Consider the following 20,815-nt stretch of genomic DNA (forward strand, 5'->3'; position numbering starts at 1 on the left):
TGTAAGATCTTTGTCTTGTTCCTGTTTCTTTGATTTAAGAACATTTCCAAATTACGACATATGGTCTCAAAGGCTGATCTGAAAAAAATTATCCATGTATTTGTGTCTTCGTGTTTAGATTATTGTGATGCCCTGTTTACTGGCTTGGACAAATCATCTTTCAAGCCTCCAAGCAATACAAAACACTGCATCCAGATTATTAACACATTCCAGCAAGCGAGCTCACATTTCTCCTATTTTACATTCTTTACATTTGCTCCCAATCGATTTTAGGATTCATTTTAACATTCTTGTATTTACATACAGAGCACTAAACAGCCTTGCTCCAGATATATTTCTCAGCTTCTTACAAAATATACTGCTTCTCACTGTCTTCGTTCGCAGGCCCAGAATTTGTTAGTTGTCACAGGAATGCCACGTCTCCTTATTGCATGTTTGAATTGGGAGGTGAAAGCAGGTAATCCCACTTTTCCCCCCACATTTAAATTTTCATTTTTTAGAAATTAATCTTTTCAAATTTATTATACATTACCAGTCAAAAGGCTGGAGATGCTCATAGTGAGTGTGTCCAAACCTTTGACTGGTGTTGTATATAGAATAATTTAGTATCCTCTTCAACAGTCCTACACACTAACGCACTGCACACACAGACTCAGTCAAGCTCCTTGCAGTCCTGGTCCTCATTTTGTAAGCATAACCCATAACAATTAAGGTTATTAGCCTTATTCCTTCCCTGCTCCCCTTTCCCTCCATCTGATACCTCAGCAAAAACAACAATAATCCTCATTTTAGTTGTCTTGTTTCCGTGGAGATAGACTGGGTTCTGTTCTCACCCAGTCGGTGCCAGTCGGTGTCAGCTGACCTCAGCACAGCAGGCATTGGCTCCATTTAGAGAGAGTGAGTCTTGAGTATGTGTGCCATGCACATATGAGGTGTTTTTTGGATATAGTGTGGCAGCCCAGTTGTACCAGGTGTTGCTTGTAGAGCACGTATATGATGCATATGTATGTATAAAATCATTAAAGGAGCAATTCAGTAATTGGATAAGAAATACTTTTGTCTTATTAACAGTTCAACATTTAACTTATGTAGCTTAACTGCAGATCTTTTGCCATGAAACAAATGGTGGTGGATGGAGCAGCTACAAAATTCTCTTTACTTCACATTGACACTTGTTGATCAGGTGGTTGATGAAGGACCTCTAGCTGTTTCCTAGTAAAGGTTTTATTGGTGGCTACAGAAAAAAAAAATCAGAAAAAAAATGCTGCTGCTTTGGATGCTAGAAAAACGTTTCCTTTTCCTCCACCTGAGCTCACCGTCTCAGTAACGGCTTCACCTCTTTGCACTTGCTGCGTGTTTGCAGGCAGATTGCTACACTTGTGTTATCAGTGTTTTTGGTGAAAACTATAATGCTGCTAATGTGGGTGAAATGCTCCGCTTATATGGAGATACCTGAGCTGCAGAGTTAAAACAAAGCATCAAACAAATTTGCCTCGAGGATTTTTTATATGAATATGAATTTTTATGAATTATTCAAGTTACTCAACAACTCATTGCAGCCCTACAATGAAGTGGTATGAGGGGGTGCCAAATCAAATTTTGCCTAGGGCCCTGTCAAGGCTTGGGCCAGCCCTGCTGTTCAGAATAGAGCTGATACAGAGCTGAGTTGTTTATGAATTGGATGTGTGGAGCTTGTTTTCACAGCAGTTCCAACTGTGATTGGCTGTTCTCTGTTCCCATGATGAATTATTACTTCCACATGTGATAGACTCTGTGTGGGGAGAGACTGATTTAATGTATTCAGTAGATATTCAGGATATGCAAGCTGGATCCTTTTTATGTGTTTTGCTGTAATATGAGACATAAAAGTCCTGGGGATTAAATAATGACAGCTGCAGTACAGCTTTTAAATCCTTGGAAACACACCTTTCATGCTGCGCGTGAGATCCTGAGAGCATCATCATAGTCAGCTGCCAGTCTGTCCATCTGCTTCTATAGGACTCACACACACATTCACAGTGAACTGAACAGAGAGAGCAAAGCCTGTCAGTCATGCTCCCTGACTGTAGTGTACACACACACACACACACACACACACACACACACACACACAAGCGCGCACACCTTCTGTTCACCTGCTCAGTAGGGCAATAGACTCCACATGCATTATGCATCAGTGTCTGGGGTGAACATATGATTATCCTGTTCTCCTTGGATTTACCTGCATGAAATTGTGTGTGTGCGCGTGCGTGCATGTGTATTTGTGAACATGTTTTATCTCACTCGTATATATGTATTCCAGAGATGGTGCTGTGGGACCCATTTCATGTAATTAGAAGCATGTTAAGTGATTTGTGGGTCTAATGATGTAGTGTGTGTAATATCCTAGTCCTGACACTCTGGTGGTAAACTCCTTGTGCAAAGCTGAATTATTTGTCGATTGGTGGTGGAAATTCCCTAATTATTGTGATACTTGTCAGCAGACAGGAAGGAGATGAAGAGCGTTTTTGTGTTAAAAGGTTCTGCTTTGAGGTAAGATCACCCCATATTAAATCTGCAGAAAAATTGTCTGCAGAAAGACGTGTGTGTGTGTGTGTGTGTGTGTGTGTGGCTCAGGAGGTAGAGCGGGTCATCTACTAATCGAAAGTTGGTTGGTGGTTCAGTTCCCTGGTTGCTCCAGTCTGCATGCCAAAGTATCCTTGGACAAGATATTGAACCCTGAGTTGCTCCCGATGTGTTAATCAGAGTGTGAATGTGTGAAAAATGTTAGCTAGAAAGCACTTAGATGTAGAAAAATGTGCTTGTATGAATGTGTGTTAACGGGTGAATGCAAATGTGTTGTATAAAGCGCTTTGAGTGCTCGAGTAGAAAAGTACTATATAAGAACTAGTCATTTACATGTCTTTCTTCACACATCATTTGTGTGAAGAAAGAGTGTACTTAAAGCTTAAGTTGCAATTGTTTGTGCCAGATCATATCCTTTGAGTTCTTTCTGTGCATCATAGGTCTGACAAAGGCTTGTCTAGACTGCCTAGGTTGTTGCAGCCTCAGAAAGAGTAGACCGTGTTCCTTTGTCTGTAGGCCAGACATTTATCACGTCATTTGTCCTGCTCTCTTTTCACACATTTCCTCTATAAAGGCAAGAAAGGCTAGGAAGGTGAAATGCAAATGGACTTTGCAAAAATCCTACAACACATACACAACATGTTCAGGGTCACCTGTTTCACCCCTAACTATAAACTTAATCAAAATGGAAAGTTTTGAGCCTAATCTTAAAATTAGGGAGGGTGTCTGTCTCCCAAAGCCAAATCCTTGATTCTAATTTTAAATACCTTATGAACCACAAGTAAACCAGTAGAAAGCAAAGTTCTCTATTGGGGTCATATGGTACTATGAGGTCTTGAAGATAAGATGGGGCTTCATTATTAAGAAACCCGAAACTACCACTGAAACTGATGAAAACCAAACTACAGTACTGTGAAAAGTCTTAAGCAAATGCTATTTTTTTTTTATAAATATTGCTAGGAAAATTGGAAAGAGCTGCAGTGATTTATTGAAAAATGATACATGGATACACGGAAATACAGCATACAGGGCAAAAACCTGATATAGCAATTTTGAAAGTCTGTATTTGGTATGACCACTTTTATTCTTCAATATAGTCTGAACTTTCTGAAATAAACTGAAGGCAAGCTTTCTTGGAATTTCTTTAAGTAGTCTTCAGGAATATTTCTCCAGGCTTCTTGAAGGATGCTCCAAAACTCTTATTTGGATGTTGGCTGTCTTTTGCTCCATCCTTTGTCAAGGTGATCCCATACTGCTTCAGTAATGTTGAGAACCCAGCTCTGGGGAGGCCAGTCCATGACTGATAGCATTTCATTGTGTGTGTGTGTGTGTGTGTGTGTGTGTGTGTGTGTGTGTGTGTGTGTGTGTGTGTGTGTGTGTGTTTTACAATCCCAGTCTAATTAGTACTGCATTACTGCATTAGTAGTAAAGTATACCTGGATAAACCAGCAATCACTGTCATGGTGAAAAATGGAGCAGATTTTCACTTTAAGTGTTAAGCATGTCTTTTTGATAAATGAGCTCACAGATTTTTTTTTTTTAATAAGTGATAAATATGAAGAGTCTAGCCAGAATACTACCCTTGAATTCCTATGCAACGATCGTAAATCAATTCATATACAGTCATTAATATATAAGCTAAACATTAAAGGTCCAACAACTGATCCTTGTGGAATACCTTTGATTTTTCACAGCAGTGGAAAAAAACAGATTGAGACTGACCAATGATGACTTGTTGACTTCTACTTCACAAAAATGAATTAAACATTTAAACCAAATTAAATTTAGCTAGTTTAGACAGCAGGATGTCTTGATTGAAAGCATTGTATCCTTTTTTTTTAAGATCTACAAATACTGCTCTGACTACGTTCCTCCTGTCTAAAATTGTCAAAAAAATAAGTATACATTCTCCTACAAAAGTACTGGAACAGTGAAGCCAATCCCTTTATTTTTGCTGTAGACTGAAAACATTTGGGTTTGACAAAAAAAAACAAACAAAATCAAAAAAATCAATGTGAAACAAAAGATCAACATTTCCATTTATTTACATCTGGATCTGATAAACAGTTCAGAAGATGGCACTTTTTGTCTGAAGCCACCCTTTTTTTTTCTGTTTTTTGTAAGCAAAAGTATTGGAATATGTGATTGAGAGGTGTGTTTTGTTGCCCAGGTGTGCCCTGTTCCATTGATTTATTTATTTTTTTTAAACAATAAATAGCGTTGAATTTCTATGCTTAGTTTCAGATTTGTGTTTTGCCTGTGCAGACTGTGCATTTATAGTTAAGAGTAACCCAACATGAAACCCTGTGAGCCGTCTATGAGTGAAAAGCAAGCAGCTGTGAAGCTGAGAGAAGATGGAGAATCAATCAGAGCCATTGCACAAACATTGGCCACAGTCAGTACAGCTGTCTGGAAGGTCCTGAAGAAGAAAGTGGTCACTGGTGTACTAAGTAACAGATGTGGAACAGGTGGACCAAGGAGAACAACACCAGCTGATGACAGAAACAAGTGCAAGTGCTCTAAAGAAAGACCCTAAAACAGCTGTTAGTGACATCATCAACAACCTCCAGTGGGCAGGAGTGATGGTATCACAGTCTACTGTTCACAGAGGGCTTCATGCACAAAAGCACAGAGGCTTCACCACAAACCACTAACTAGCAAGAAGAAGAGCAGGAAGGCCAGGCTGGAATGTATCAAAAAGTACAGAGACGAGCCTCAGAAACTCTGAGACAAAGTTTTATGGATTGACGAATCAAAGATGAACCTTGACCAAGGTCATAGAAAGGCTAAAGTTTGGAGAAAGAAAGGATCTGCTCATGATTCGAAACATACAAGCTTATCTGTATTCTCATCTGTGTGCTTGGGCTTGCATGGCTTCTTCTGGGATGGGTTTCTTAATCTCCATTGATGATGTCACACATGATGGCAGCAGTACAATGAACCCAGAAATCCAGAGAAACATTTTGTATGTCAGTTTAAAGAAAGACAATCAAACTGATTGGGAGATCCTTCATCATGCGGCACGATAATGACCCAAAACACATGGCCAAAACTATACAGTCTTCAGCAGGGGCAGGAAGTTTTAGACTGGCCTGATCGATCCCTTCGGAGGAAACCCACACAGACACAGGAAGAACATGCATACTCCACACAGAGAGACCCAGGCCACGGTGGAATTGAACCCAGACCTTCTAGATGTCTTTTTAGCTGTGAGGCAGCAGTGCTAACCACCATGCCACCGTGCTAGAAAGAGAAAAGCACCACAAAAGAAGACTGTAAAAGATTAGTGATGTCAGTGGGTCACATGGTTGATGGTAGCAAAGAGCGATGTTAGATAGTGTAACAGTTAGGCTGGCACAGAGGATGTCATGCTTTGGTAAGGTGCATTCAGTGTTGGTTTGCAAATTAGATTTAAAGGTTGGATCACGATTACTGAGTAAGTAATTACTCATTAAGCATCATCAATGATGATTCTGTCATCTAAAGCGCACTGTGATTTGAACAGCATTATATGCAGACCAATAGCTAATCAACTTAATACAATTTATTGATCTATTGCCACGTGTGTGTGTGTGTGCTTGTGAATGTGTGCATGCACACTAACATTGTGATAGTTGCTACATCTTTCATGAATAAGTCAAAAAAAAAACTATTTGCATTTACTCTGTGTGTCTCTGAAAGTTTCTATATGTGAAGTGAAGCCTGAGAAAGGAGCATGGGCTGAGAGGAGTGATAGAGGCAAAGACAGAGGCACGGTGATGTAATATGGAGATAATGCCTGCAGCACTTTGTGTGTGGTTTTCCTGCCACACAGCAGACAAACTGTTCACTCCACTTCGTACTTACCCACTGATTGAACTAAGCAATGCCTGATTTTTACAGAATGACTGAAGTGATTCTCAGTTCAGGCCTTGTGATCTCACCATGCAAAGGGAGAAAAGAAAAATGATGACACATGGCCTTTGTGAAACTCATGGCTGTTTATAGACAGTTTATAGAGTGGCTGTTTATAGAGCCATACCCAGAACCAGTTTTGCAACCCATAACTGTATAATTACACCTTTCTAGTGGATGTGTGTATTTGATTAAATTCATGCTGAAGTTTTGGAAAATCTGTTGTAGACAGTATTCAAATATAGATAATTCAGTTCAATTCAATTCAATTTTATTTATAAAACAGTAAAAGAACAATTTAATGTCCACTTCATGTATTTTTGTCCTAAATGTGTGGCCATGAATTACTTTAGCCGCTGCAGCCATTTCAGTGCCAAGTAACATAACAGTGGCACATAATAAAGTAAACTTTTTGTCATCATTACATACAGTGGTGTGAAAAAGTGTTTGCCCCCTGCCTCATTTCCTGTTTTTTTGCATGTTTGTCACACTTAAGTGTTTTGGAACATCAAACCAATTTAAACAATAGTCAAGGACAACACAAGTAAACACAAAATGCAAGTTGTAAATGAAGGTGTTTATTAGTAAAGGTGAAAAAAAATCCAAACCATCATGGCCCTGTGTGAAAAAGTGATTGCCCCCTAAACCTAATAACTGGTTGGGCCACCCTTAGCAGCAACAACTGCAACCAAGCGTCTGCGATAACTTGCAATGAGGCTTTTACAGCGTTCTGGAGGAATTTTGGCCCACTCATCTTTGCAGAATTGTCCTAATTCAGTTACATTAGAGGGTTTTCGAGCATGAACGGCCTTTTTAAGGTCATACCACAACATCTCAATAGGATTCAGGTCAGGACTTTGGCTAGGCCACTCCAAAGTCTTCATTTTGTTTTTCTTCAGCCATTCAGTGGTGGACTTGCTGGTGTGTTTAGGATCATTGTCCTGCTGCAGAACCCAAGTACGTTTAAGCTTGAGTACACAAACAGATGGTTTGACATTCTCCCTCAGGATCTCTTGGTAGACAGCAGAATTCATAGTTCCATTTATCACAGCAAGTCTTCCAGGTCCTGACGCAGCAAAACAGCCCCAGACCATCACACTACCACCACCATATTTTACTGTTGGTATAATGTTCTTTTTCTGAAATGCAGTGTTCCTTTTACGCCAGATGTAATGGGACACACACCTTCCAAAGAGTTCCACTTTTGTCTCATCGGTCCACAGAATGTTGTCCCAAAAGTCTTGGGGATCATCAAGATGCGGTTTGTTAAAAATTGAGACGAGCTTTAATGTTCTTTTTGCTCAGCAGTGGTTTTCTTCTTGGAACTCTGCCATGCAGGCCATTTTTGCTCAGTCTTTTTCTGATGGTGGAGGCATGAACGCTGACCTTAACTGAGGCAAGTGAGGCCTGCAGTTCTTTGGACGTTGTTGTGGGGTCTTTTGTGACCTCTTGGATGAGTCGTCGCTGCGCCCTTGGGGTAATTTTGGGCGGCCGGCCACTCCTGGGAAGGTTCACCACTGTTCCATGTCTTCGCCATTTGTGGATAATGGCTCTCACTGTGGTTCGCTGGATTCCCAAAGCTTTGGAAATGGCTTTATAACCCTTTCCAGACTGATAGATCTCAATTACTTTCTTTCTCAATTGCTCCTGAATTTCTTTGGATCTCGGCATGATGTGTAGCTTTCAAGGATCTTCTGGTGGACCTTACTGTGTCAGGCAGCTCCTATTTAAGTGATGTCTTGATTGGGAACAGGTGTGGCAATAATCAGGCCTAGGTGTGGCTAGGAAAATTGAACTCAGGTGTGAAAAAACCACAGTTATAGTATGTTTTAACAAGGGGGGCAATCACTTTTTCACACAGGGCCATGATGGTTTGGATTTTTTTTCACCTTTACTAATAAACACCTTCATTTACAACTTGCATTTTGTGTTTACTTGTGTTGTCCTTTAAACTACTGTTTAAATTGGTTTGATGTTCCAAAACACTTAAGTGTGACAAACATGCAAAAAAACAGGAAATGAGGCAGGGGGCAAACACTTTTTCACACCACTGTATACCAGTGAACTCTGCAAACTGCAATCTGTTCGTGCTACATTTGAGTTGCTTTTGTATTTTTTTGTGTATATTCAGTTTATGATCTGAACAAAAACAGTATTAAAATATATAATTCAAAAGTAGTTAAAAAAAAAGATGTTCCTGGAAATTGTAGACAATGATCTGTTATTTGGCTGCCAGACTTTGTACCTGAGTTGGAAAGTAGCATCCTGTGGGTGTGATAAAATCGAAGACCACATGTTGTGTTTCAAAGAAATCATTGGAAAAGACAACAGTACATCTTTATAATCTTTAACTCTATAATCAAAGTGGTCTTTTATGGTGCTACTACTGCAACCAGTGGTCGTACTTGAATGTGTGTATTGTCAGTTTCACAATAGACAGAACAGTATGGGCGAAGGAAGCTGTAGTGATGCACACTAATGCATGTTGTAGAGTTACATAATACTGATGGAGAATAGTGTGTGTGTGTGTGTGTGTGTGTATGTGTGTGTGTGTGTGTGTGTGTGTGTGTGTGTGTGTGTGCGTGTGTGTGTGTGTGCGCGCGCATAAACACCAGCAATTAGAGAAAAAACTCAGAGAATAGTATTGTAGAGAGAACAGCAAACACAAGTCTATTTTAGCAATTAACCAAGGGAAATGTTTTAATTCACAACAATGATGCTAATTCGCTAGAGTGCCTCCTTTAAACTTTGGCCCAACATATTAACTGTCAACTCTATGGTCTTTTTTTTGTGGGAAGTGGTAGTTTTATTTGACCGCGATATAAATATGGTATTATATTTGCTGCTCTGCAGGTGTTTCGTGCACTGCATATGCAGCTTGGTTTGACTCCAAAGAGTGTCTTACTCATGAATCCTAAACGACAAACTACTATTTCACCCACTACTCCATCATAAAATTCTAGTTTAATCTTGCACCTTTAAACATAGCCTTTCACACACTGATAGACCAATACTCAATTGTTACGTTACACTATTTTTTTCTTACACCTGTGTCCGTTTTGTGCTGTTTAAGTCCTTATTAAAATCTGTTCCGAATGCTAGCATTTGAAGCATGCATTTTGCATCCTTAATGCCATGTCTTGATGTGTTGTGTCATGGTCATGCTTAACTCATCCTCATGCATTTAATTTGCTTTTCTGTGTGTTGTTTTGACGTTGCGCTCTTTTTCTTGTCTTTTTTGTTTCTGCTCCATGTCTTGCTGCATGTGGCTCGCCTCTAGCTTTGCACCAGTGGCTAGAAGCAGATCGCCAAGGCAGGGATCCAGATACTGCAGCCACAGGTAAAACACATCACCTGTACTCCTCCAGTTTAATAAATCTTACACCTCACATCATTTACCTCACATCATATATATATATATATATATATATATATATAATATATATATATATATATATATATATATATAGATATATATATAGATATATAGATATATATATATAGATATATATATATAGATATATATAGATATATATATAGATATATATAGATATATCTGGTAGTGATGTTACCTGTATATGTTACCTGTATATGACAATAATAAAATAATAAATAAAAAAAAATATATCTATATATATCTATATATATATCTATATATATATCTAATATATAATATGATATATATAATATATATATATATATATCATATAGGTATATATATATATATATATCTATATATATATATAATGTGTATATATATATATAATGTGTAATATATTTATATATAATATAATATCTCTATCTCTCTCTCTCTCTCTCCTCTCTATCTCCCTGTGTCTCTCTCTCTCTCTGTGTCTCTCTCTCTCTGTTCTCTCTCTCTCTCTCTCCTCCTCTCCTGTGTCTCTCTTCTCTCTCTCTCTCTCTCCTGTGTCTCTCTCTCTCTCTTCTCTGTGTCTCTCTCTCTCTCCTCTCTCCTGTGTCTCTCTATATCTCGCTCTCTCTATTTTTCTCTCTCTCTCTCTATCCTCTCTCTCTCTCTCTCTCTCTCTCTCTCTCTCTCTCTCTCTCTCTCTCTCTCTCTATCTCCCCCCCCCCCCCCCCGCCCCCCCCCCCGCCCCCCCCCCCCCCCCCCCCCCGTTATCTCCCAGCTTTGCCCCTACGGTCTTTTTTGCTCCCATGCTCGTGTTCTCCTGGGAGGTTGAGGGTCCTGTGCAGTATCTTAGCTGTTCCCAGGACTGCGCCCTTCTGGACAGAGATCACGGATGTTGTTCCAGGAATCTGCTGGAGCCATTCTCTCAGTTTGGGGGTCACTGCCCCGAGTGTTCTGATTACCATGGGGGCCACCGTTACCTTCATGTTCCACATCCTTCCAGCTCCTCTCTGAGCCGTTGGTATTTATTGAGCTTCTCGTTTTCCTTCTTCCTGATGTTGCCGTCACTTGGTATTGCAACGTCTATCACTACGGCCCTCTTCCTTTGTTTGTCCACCACCACGATATCATTTGGTTAATCATCAGAAGTTTGTCTGTCTGTGTCCCACAGGATCTTAGCTTGGTCATTCTCAGCTACCCTTGGGGGTGTATCCCAGTGTGACCTCGGAACTTCCAGGTCATACTCAGTAAAGATGTTCCTGCATACTATGCCAGCCACTGGGTTATTGCGTCTTGCACCCTGCTGTTATGTGCTGGATTGTCTCAGGGGCATCTCTGCACAGCTTGCACCTGGGATCTTGCCTTGTGTGGTAGACCCCAGTGTCAGGTCTCTGCACGGCATGTATCACCAGCAGATTGATGAAGTGGCTGACACAGAAAAATCCTACCAATGGCTGGACAAAGCTGGACTGACAGGTGTTTTATATGCGGTGCCAGCAGGGACTTTTCCCCCTCCTCTCTTCTTCCTCGCTTTTTGTGGTCAGTTTTTTTGGCTGAATAGGTTAATCACAATCGTTGCGGGCTGTGTGGACCTGACCTGTAGTTACATTTCACTATGTAGGTTCAGAGCGATTTCTGTAGCCGCCTTGCTCGCGCTTCTCAGGTTGACTTTGAGGTTGGTGGTTTTTTTCCTCTTTTGAAGTGTTCCGCACATCATCCACAACAGGATACTCGCTTCTATCTGTGCTATCGTAATCAAAGAAACCCCATATGGGACTCTGCCGCTTTTCCGGCAGTTCACAATAAGTGAACTGTGATATAGCAAGGGACGACAGTATGCTCATACCTTAACAATTACCAATTTCCAGCAGTCTGCTTGTGTCAACAAGAAATAATTTGATCTTGTTTAGTTTTAGTTTAATATTATTTATCCACTTTAGGAGTATAGATGCCAGCATGAAATTGTCAAGATGCTGCAGAATGCACAGTACCACATAATGTTTAGTCCCAAATTAAACTTGTAGCCCTAGTCATAGAGAAATCACCTCAGCCTAGGTCTATGTTAGGCCAACATTCTTTGTGTGCTTTGTAGATCCATGTGGATCACTTCACCACCTCCATGTGGATTACACTCTTCAATCCATTTCATCCTCTTAGCAAGTCTGTCTCTCATTTCCTGTATACATTATACAACACAGTATGTGGGTGAACTTACTTGAACTTGTTATCCAAATCAGTCCTTTTTGTCCTCATCACTAGAGCCTTACCTTTGCTTTTCTGCTCACCCAAACTCCAAAACAGACAAACAAAAACTGTTATTCAAACAATAAACTCTAGTTTACTGTGTTTACCTGTCCTTACTTGCAGACTGTAGACTCTCCTCTCTTGATCCTGATCGCTCACATTAACTGGTGTTGTACAGTTTGGACAGAGTGACTGGTTACTTTGAAGGACAGATCAGGTTACTGCATTAAACCGAGTTACAGTGCGGCAGCAACATTAGAGTTGTTTTAAACCAAATTTGTGTACAATTTGGAAAATAAAGTTCGCCAAATTAATTATCAGCAGTTACTGTTTTCTGTGTAGCAGTGGAAATAATAATTTATTATTTTCATAATAAAGAATCAATCTTTAAAACTGAAGGATTAAAAGTCAAGTTCTGAAGCCTCTGCACTCCTGTCCCATTGATGTGTTGTACAGCATCAGTTCAATTCAATTTTATTTATATATACAAAATGTACAGCGAGATTGGAGCACCAAACAGACTGTCACAACAAGCAGTCGCCTCAAGGCGCATTATATAAATCATCATGATGAAGAGGACACATCATCCCTGAGAAAAAGGGAAAAATTGTTTTGAAAATCATTTGAGTAAACTGAATTTTCCAAAATCTGAACAAAAATAAAACGTGTTTACATTGCTGCCAGATGTCACTCAGTGGAACCACTTTAAACATCTGGCTGCAGAGCTCCACTCACTGTGGGTTCAGGCTCCACTATAATAGTTCATCCGGATAATATTACAGGTTCTGTGGACTGGCAGAAGAGGCTGTGACAGGCTCTCAACTAACTGACCTAGTGTCTGATAAAACAGTAAAGGTTGTTAAATCTAAAGAGTATAAGATCTATATTGCACACATTCCTTGTAGCTGCTGTGTGGTAGGTATACTAAGGTTTTATGGTTTGTGGTGCAGCCAACCAGACAAAACTAGTTATCATCTAATGTCCTGCTGGGAGAATTCAAGGCTCACGTGGGTAATGACAGTGAGACCTGGAGGGACGTGATTGGGAGAAACGGCCTGCCCGATCTAAACCCGAATGGTGTTTTGTAAGTGGACTTCTGTGCAAAACACAGTTTGTCCATAATGAACACCATGTTCGAACATAAGGATGTCCATAAGTGCATGTGGCACCAGGACATCCTAGGTCACAGGTCAATGATTGATTTTTTTAATCGTATCATCAGATCTGTGGCCGTATATTCTGGAGACTCAGGTGAAGAGAGGAGCCGAGCTGTCAACCGAGCACCACTGGGTGGTGAGTTGGATCAGGTGGCGGCGGAAGATGCTGGACAGACCCGGTGCACCTAAACATATTGTGAGGGTGCACTGGGAACGCCTGGCAGAAGTCCCAGTCCGCGAGATAGTTAGTGGGGTTAGGTTAATTGGTGATTCTAAATTGCTGAAAGGTGGGAATGGTTGTCTGTCTCTCTATGTTAGCTCTGTGAAAGGCTGGCAACCCGTCCAGGGTGTGCCCAGCCTCTTGCCCTATGACAGCTGGGATAGGCTCCAAGTGTCCCTATCAACACAAATTTTTCCAATAATATCTCTTGATGTTTCCAGTTTCCATATACTGCTCGTGATGCAATCCTGACTGATTTAGAATCTCCCCAGCAGCACAATATGTTTCCAATATTCAGTTCATTGGTGAACTTGGAGGAAACAACAGGGAAAGTGATGACTTCTGTAATAGAGGGTAGTACGGAAGGAAATAGATTGAGAGAGAAAGTGAGTAATGTAAGCAGTTCTGCTGGACAGCTGTTGTAGCCTGAGCAGCTGTTGGACATGTGATCAACAGTGTGGCTCTCCAGTATTAGAAGCAGTCTGTCTGAGCCATGCAGCCTGTGTCATACACATACACACTGAAGACTGACATAGCAGGAGACTAAAGAAGAGTACTGGACTGTAAAGCTCCGCTGAACAAAAAAGGATCCAGTTGGCTTATGCATTGAGGCACTGCATTTGCTGTATGTAGAAACAGTGATGGGTGCAGCACATGACACCAAAATTCTAGCCTTTCCCAAATACTGATTGTTCAGCATCCAGCCCTTTGGACCCCTGTTGTTTGGCATCCTTATATCCTGTCCTCATTTTCTGTCTACATCTCTAATATTATTATTTACAATAACAAATTAACAATATTGAAATGAAAATATACATGGGGATAGCAAGATTCTCTTTTTATATGCTTTGTCAACATAAGGGTTTTTTTTTTTGGATGCTTGGCTTATTTTTGCTTGTGGACCTTTGAATTAGGATTATTTTGTGACAGTAAAGTAAGTATAGTGCAGAAAATGTGCATTGAAGCGTAGTCACTGGAACACATATGACCTTCTGGTTTCACTAACTCTGCTTTTCCAGTTGAAATCTGTTTTATAATTGCATCCTCAGGAAAGGAGACACCAGAGCTGAACTTGCCAACTGCACAAGTCTGAACTTGGTATAATCTGCTTTGAGACAGGCCTATAGAGCTGCTTACAGAGAACATGTCACATTCTGTGCATTTGGTCATCCACCCTTTACTGAGCCAGTTCTAGCAATTCTACTAAGCTTTATGTTTTCCTTTTGTCAATAATGTCCAATATAACTGCATCTCTGCTAGGACTACTTGTTAAAATAGGATTGCTATTCTATCCACAGTAATGTATTTGTGACCATATGGCTCTGTTTTGGGATCGAGGCAGTAGTAAGAATATGCAGGCTGAGGCAGCTTAAATTGCATTCCCCATATAGGATTTATCAATGGCATGCCAAAAGGGTATAAGCTGAGCTACTGCTAATGTGGGCTGGCATAAGATCAGCTGATCAACCTGGAGCATAACTCCACAGCCTCATGTTTTTTTGTTTGTTTAACTGATGCATCACTACTTTCACTCTTTCCCTTTGTATCTGTCCAGGTGAAAACTTTGAGCAGAGTCCCCTGAAGAGGACATTCAAGTCCAAAGTTCTGGCACACTACCCAGAGAATGTGGAGTGGAACCCCTTCGACCAGGATGCTGTTAACATGGTATGTGGATTCTGCCATTTTTTAAGGAAAGAATGGGTAGGAGTGAGGATAAAGCCAACTATTGATTCCATCAAAACTAGTGCTAGAAGAGCTTAATGGATTAATTTCTAGAGAAAATGGGGTAATATTATTTAAATTTGTGGTTTTGGCCAAAGACAAATTAAACAACATTTTTGGAATGTTTTGAGGTCAGTCTCCTTTAGCAGTAACGGTACTTGTAATAAATGTAGCCTGTTTGTAGCTTTGGAGGCCAGGCTCAGTGAATTGGAGATAATTATAGTGGGTGATTTTGACGTCCATGTAGATGCTGAAAATGACAGCCTCAACACTGCATTTCATCTATTATTAGAGTCAACTGGCTTCTCTCAAAATGTAAAGGAGCCCACCCACCACTTTAATCATACTCTGGATCTTGTCCTGACATACGGCATAGAAACTGAAGTATTCCCTGAAAGCCCCCTCCTGTCTGATCATTTCTTAGTAACATTTACATTTACTTTAATGGATTACACAGCAGTGGGGAATAAGTTTTATTACAGTAGAAGTCTTTCTGAAAGTGCTGTAACTACGTTTAAGGATCTAATTCCTTCATTATTATGCTCTTCAGTGCCAACACAGTGCAGAGCAGCTACCTAAACTCTGCTCCCAGTGAGGTCGATTATCTCGTCAATAGTTTTACATCCTCACTGCGTATAACTTTGGATACTGTGGCTCCTCTGAAAAGGAACGCTTCGAATCAGAAGTGCCTGACTCTGTGGTATAATTCACAAATGTGCAGCTTAAAGCAGATAACCCGAAAGCTGGAGAGGGAATGGCATCTCACTAATTTAGAAGATGCTCATTTTCTTTTTACACAATAGTTAGGCTTGGATGTTGAATCTTGCACCTGACAAAGTATGAAAAAAAAAACTAATACTAAAACTAGTGAAAACTAAACTAAAACTAAGCATTAAACAAGAAATAAAAAATAAAAAAAATTAGCAAAACCACTCTAAAAACTAATTAAAACTAACTGAATTAGAGGAAAAAATTTCAACAAAAAAAAAAAAAGTATAATGTAAAATCCAAAAGTATTATAACCTTGGTGCACACACACACACACACACACACACACACACACACACACACACATTTAATGAATGGCATTTAATCATTTAATCAGCCATCTGACATACAACAGAGAAGAACCAGCTGTCTTGGTTTTTAGTGAGACCTTGAAGTATACCAATTTTAAACTCTTATTATTTTGCATAATAAGATGAACACTGAACACTGCTGAAACTCCTTTGTTCGCATTAGAATGGCTGCACAGTGGTCTCTCATGTACTCTTCATGTGGATGAGTATCTGCCTTTTTTTCCACCTCCCCAGCGTCAACACTTCTGAATAATTCAGCTATGCGCTCTCATTACACTGACATGGAAAAAGTCCATTATCCAGCAGTGCAGTGACTGAAACTCAATGCCATGTCAAGGGCGATCAGCGATCGCTGACAGAAATAGCATCATCTCTTTTTCCATGTCTTCTGACCTCTGTAGCCCCTTATTTCAACCTCCGCTTCCTCCTGCATATTTCAATCACCTCTTCATCCCATCAGCATCTCCTCCTCTCTCGAATGGAATCTGGGATCTGAGCTAAGGAAAACCATCCATCTATGGATAGCAGGGAAGTTTGATCATTTCTTGTGGATGTGGTCCTCTTAGTAAAGAGAATAAACACAACCAAATTAATTTTTGGATCTTATATTGGTCCAGTATGACTTAAATCTTCACTAAACTGAGTATTTTGACTATGGGCCAATCACTGTGTCCAGTCTGTTCAGTTTGGTTCTGTATTACTGTGTTTACTATGACTTGTGTCAGCAGCAGTGCTTTGAATGCTAAACCAGTGCTAAGGAGAACCCGCATAGCTTGAAGGAAGCTAACAGCAAAGAGTCAACAGTTTAGAGGCATTTCATGCTTGTTTGCAGTAGTTTGTATGAGCAGATGATGGTTGAGTGAATAGATTCTGTCCACTATGTTTCCCTGACAGCTTATCTCTCTGTCACTCATGTTATTTTTATTTTAACACTTTGGGAAGCTTATTATAACACAGGTAGTAGTTATCAACTCATTTTTATATTATCTTCATTTCACCTATGGATTGGTGAAGCGTGGTGGAAGTATGATATTGAGATGTGAACTGATAATACACTCTGGAGCAAAGCAGAAGTGATGTTAAATTCTCTGCAGTCAGTAGAGCAGGTATCCAACTGGTTCAGTCCCTGGCTTCTTCAGTCTGTATGTTGAAGCGTCCCTGTGCAAGATACTGCCACCAACCATTGGTTTGTATATGTCTGTGCAATAGATAAAGTGCATAGAATAATTTCACTGTTTGAATATGTGTGTAAATGTGTCTGGAAGCACTTTGAGTGGTCAGTGAGTTTCTATTTCAGTCTTTGTCTCTCTGGTATTTCAGGTGTCTGCTCCATACAGCTTATTACAGTTTAGTCCTCAACACTTTTCCTGTACTGTAAACAATAACCTACTGTTTGTGCATAAGCTCAGCTGCTGTTGTCCTCATTTCTTTCTCACGTGAAAAGTGTAAAGAGGAAGACAATGAAATGGGGTTGTTTTGTCCTGTAACTGCTGCATCATGGAGCTCAGATGTATATTTGCTCCTACATGAACATCCAACCTGCACTGCTATTGCTTCTGTTGCTCCTCGTGTATGGGGTTGAATGATTATAATTGCTTCTTGACTCATTCTGCAGGCTTATTTGACACAAAGCTTTCTAAGGGGCTCGACACACGGGGAGCGACGTCGCTCGCTCTCCATTCATTTCCTATGGAGCTTGTGCGATGAGGCGACAGTCGCTTGCCCTCCTCCAGCTAAGCGACCGGCGACGTTCGTGCATGTGAAATTTCGAGCTTGTACACGTAGACGTGCACACGCGACCAGGCGACGCGACACAACAAAGTTGGAAAATGTTCTACTTTTGTCGCTGTCGCGTGGCACTAAACCAATCAGCAAGAGTTTCATTGACTGACCAATGAGTGAAGAGTATGCTACACACTGCAGTCTGCAACCACTTTCAGCAGGAAGGAAAGCATCGTTTTAGCTGTTTGACTTTCCTATATTATATGACACTTCACGCAGTGATTATCGAGTTAAACATAAAAGGCAGCCATATGAGAACGTGTTGGTGCAAGACTAACGTTAAACAGACGGATAGAGAGGACTTTTGTGCTAATATAGGATGAACGCGAGGTTGTCTTTTTCTTTTGTAGAGGAGACTTAACAGCAAGATTTCTGTCAGTTCAAATAAAATCTTCAGACTCCTCATCTTTATTGCCGTGTCTGACACGGACTGCTTTGAAAATGTCTAAATCCCTCTAGTTTCATAACCAATCACATTTCTTGGAGACGAGTGACGTAAGCGCGCGATTCGCAAAGCTGCCGTCGCTATCGCGTCCCGTGTGTTCGGTTTCACCCCAGTGGCGATGCGACCCATTCGTCGCTGTCGTTTGTCGCTCACCGTGTGTCGAGCCCATTAATGTTATCTACCTTTACTGGCAGAGCTCAGAGGCAAAACACATGGCCTGCAGTTGTTCTGTAGAAAACAACTAAACAGAATGAAAATGTTCATGGTGACTATTGTGAGATCCAGTGTGGGTGTGGAGAAGAAATGATCTGTCAGTGCTCATTAGCAAGACCTCATGCATAACACAATCAGGCATAAGTATGTGTTCATACACCTTTCAGCATGTATAATAAGGAAAAGAGGTCAAAATGTCCAAAAATTGAAAAAACAAGCATGTTATTGTGGAAAACTGTCTGTTTACACATACTTGTGCATAGACGTGGTGAGGTGTGCGAAGAATACTTGAGACAGAGCTCTTGAATACTTGAGACAGAGCTCTTGAATACTTGAGACAGAGCTCTTGTCTTCAGTATGTTCCTGTTCAGGCCTCAGCAGCCCAAAATAAAAAAAAAATAAAAAATTATGATGCCAGTAAGTAGATTTGGCTTAGGATTTAGCTGTGAAAGCAACACATAAAGGTGCAGAGTAATTGTATGAGTAATAGCATTCAATTATTTTTACATACAGAATGCCCTAGAAATATAAATAAAATTGAATTGAATTCCTTTCCGCCTTCTCTCTGCAGCTCTGTATGCCTAAAGGTCTGTCGTTTAGGACGCAGGTGGACCAGCGTGACCCTCAATTTCACTCCTTCATCATCACAAAGGAGGATGGATCTCGAACCTATGGCTTTGTCCTCACCTTCTATGAGGAGGTGACCAGCCCGCAGATCTGCTCTGCCATGCAGACCCTCTATCAGATGCACAATGCCGAGCATGCCTCCACAAACGCCCCTTCATGCTCCTCCTCTTCTTCCTCCAGCATGGACTCTCTGGCCAGCAGTGTAGACGATGGCGAATCTACCACCTCGTCCTCCTCCTCTGCATCTCGTGCAGTAGGAAGCTATGATTCATCACGGGACACGCTCTATGTGTCCAAAGCTTTGTGTCTGATCACACCTATGCCCTTTATGCATGCCTGCCGGTGCTTCCTTTCACAATTGCACTGGGCTGTTACAGCTGCAACCACACACCCCCTACCACTGGAGAGCTATGTTTACAACATCCTGTATGAGGTGCCACTACCTGCTCCAGGGCGTTCGCTCAAATTCCATGGCGTATACGAACCCATTGTCTGCCAGAGGCCTGGACCGGGGGAGCTTCCCCTGGCTGATTTCCCCCTGGCAGAGGCCTTCACCCTGCTGGGAGTGGAAAACCTGGTCCAGGTGTTCACCTGCACGTTGCTGGAGATGCAGATCCTGTTGTACTCACAGGGTAAGTACACCTGCACACACTGTAATTCTGTTGGTATGAGAATGCATGTAAATTGACCAAAAATGTTACAAAATTCACCAACTATGTAAACAGTGGAGATGTCCAGTTCGGTGTTAGAGTTTTTGAGGCCAAACACACATCTGTCAGTGTTCACAGCCCTAACTTTAAGTCCTACCAATAAGAAACAGAAGCAAGAAAAAATTCATTTTATAGTTGGTATGAAGGGGGCAACACTCTATAGAGGCCAAAATGGGTATGTTTTATAGGTTGTCAATTTACATCTTGCCCAAGAACTGCAGTTGAAAATTAGCCATCTAGCTTGTACTGGCACATTTACAGTAATGTTGATCAATGTGCATTGTCCTTGTAAATAAATAAATGAGAGAATAAAATAATTTTTTTTACATGGCCTTAAACATGTATTGAAAAATACAGTAAGGGTGGACAGTGTAACATGTTAAAAGAACTGCAGTTTGTGGCACTGTGCTGGTTTAATCTTCTAGCCCCATGGGTTGCTGATGAGGTGGAATAAGTTAAATATCTAAATGTCAGTCAGTTTAAAACATTTTGATAGTACGCTACTTATGTTATTCTGGAATGTGGACAATTGACAAAGCTATGTGTAAAATTATGTACAGGCTTACTAGTTTAACTGAAATAGCCCTCTAACACATAAATAACTAGCATTCTAATTCAAAAGCTAAGCTAATCAGGTAGTAAAGTAATTAAATCTAATAATTTTAGCTAGCTGAATAAATGGTAAATGACTGGTTCTTATAAAGCATTTTCTACTCTACTTGAGGGCTCCAAGCACTTTATACAACATGTCTTCATTCACACAAGCATGTTTTTTCTACACCCGAGT

General features: G+C 40.5%; 1 protein-coding gene across 4 annotated transcripts in view; it reads left to right on the top strand.

Moving 5' to 3' along the window:
- The window catches only part of LOC115773248 (DENN domain-containing protein 5B-like), a 95,511-nt gene that overhangs the window by 18,273 nt on the left and 56,423 nt on the right, over positions 1-20,815 (top strand). For all 4 annotated transcript variants that reach the window (XM_030719826.1, XM_030719827.1, XM_030719828.1 and 1 more), the window contains exons 2-4: positions 9,740-9,799; positions 15,006-15,115; positions 19,263-19,950. In XM_030719826.1, coding sequence (XP_030575686.1) covers positions 9,740-9,799; positions 15,006-15,115; positions 19,263-19,950 — 858 coding nt within the window. The remainder of the gene's footprint in view (positions 1-9,739; positions 9,800-15,005; positions 15,116-19,262; positions 19,951-20,815) is intronic.

This window comes from Archocentrus centrarchus, chromosome 23, assembly GCF_007364275.1.
Source record: "Archocentrus centrarchus isolate MPI-CPG fArcCen1 chromosome 23, fArcCen1, whole genome shotgun sequence".
NCBI classification, from domain to species: Eukaryota; Metazoa; Chordata; class Actinopteri; order Cichliformes; family Cichlidae; genus Archocentrus; species Archocentrus centrarchus.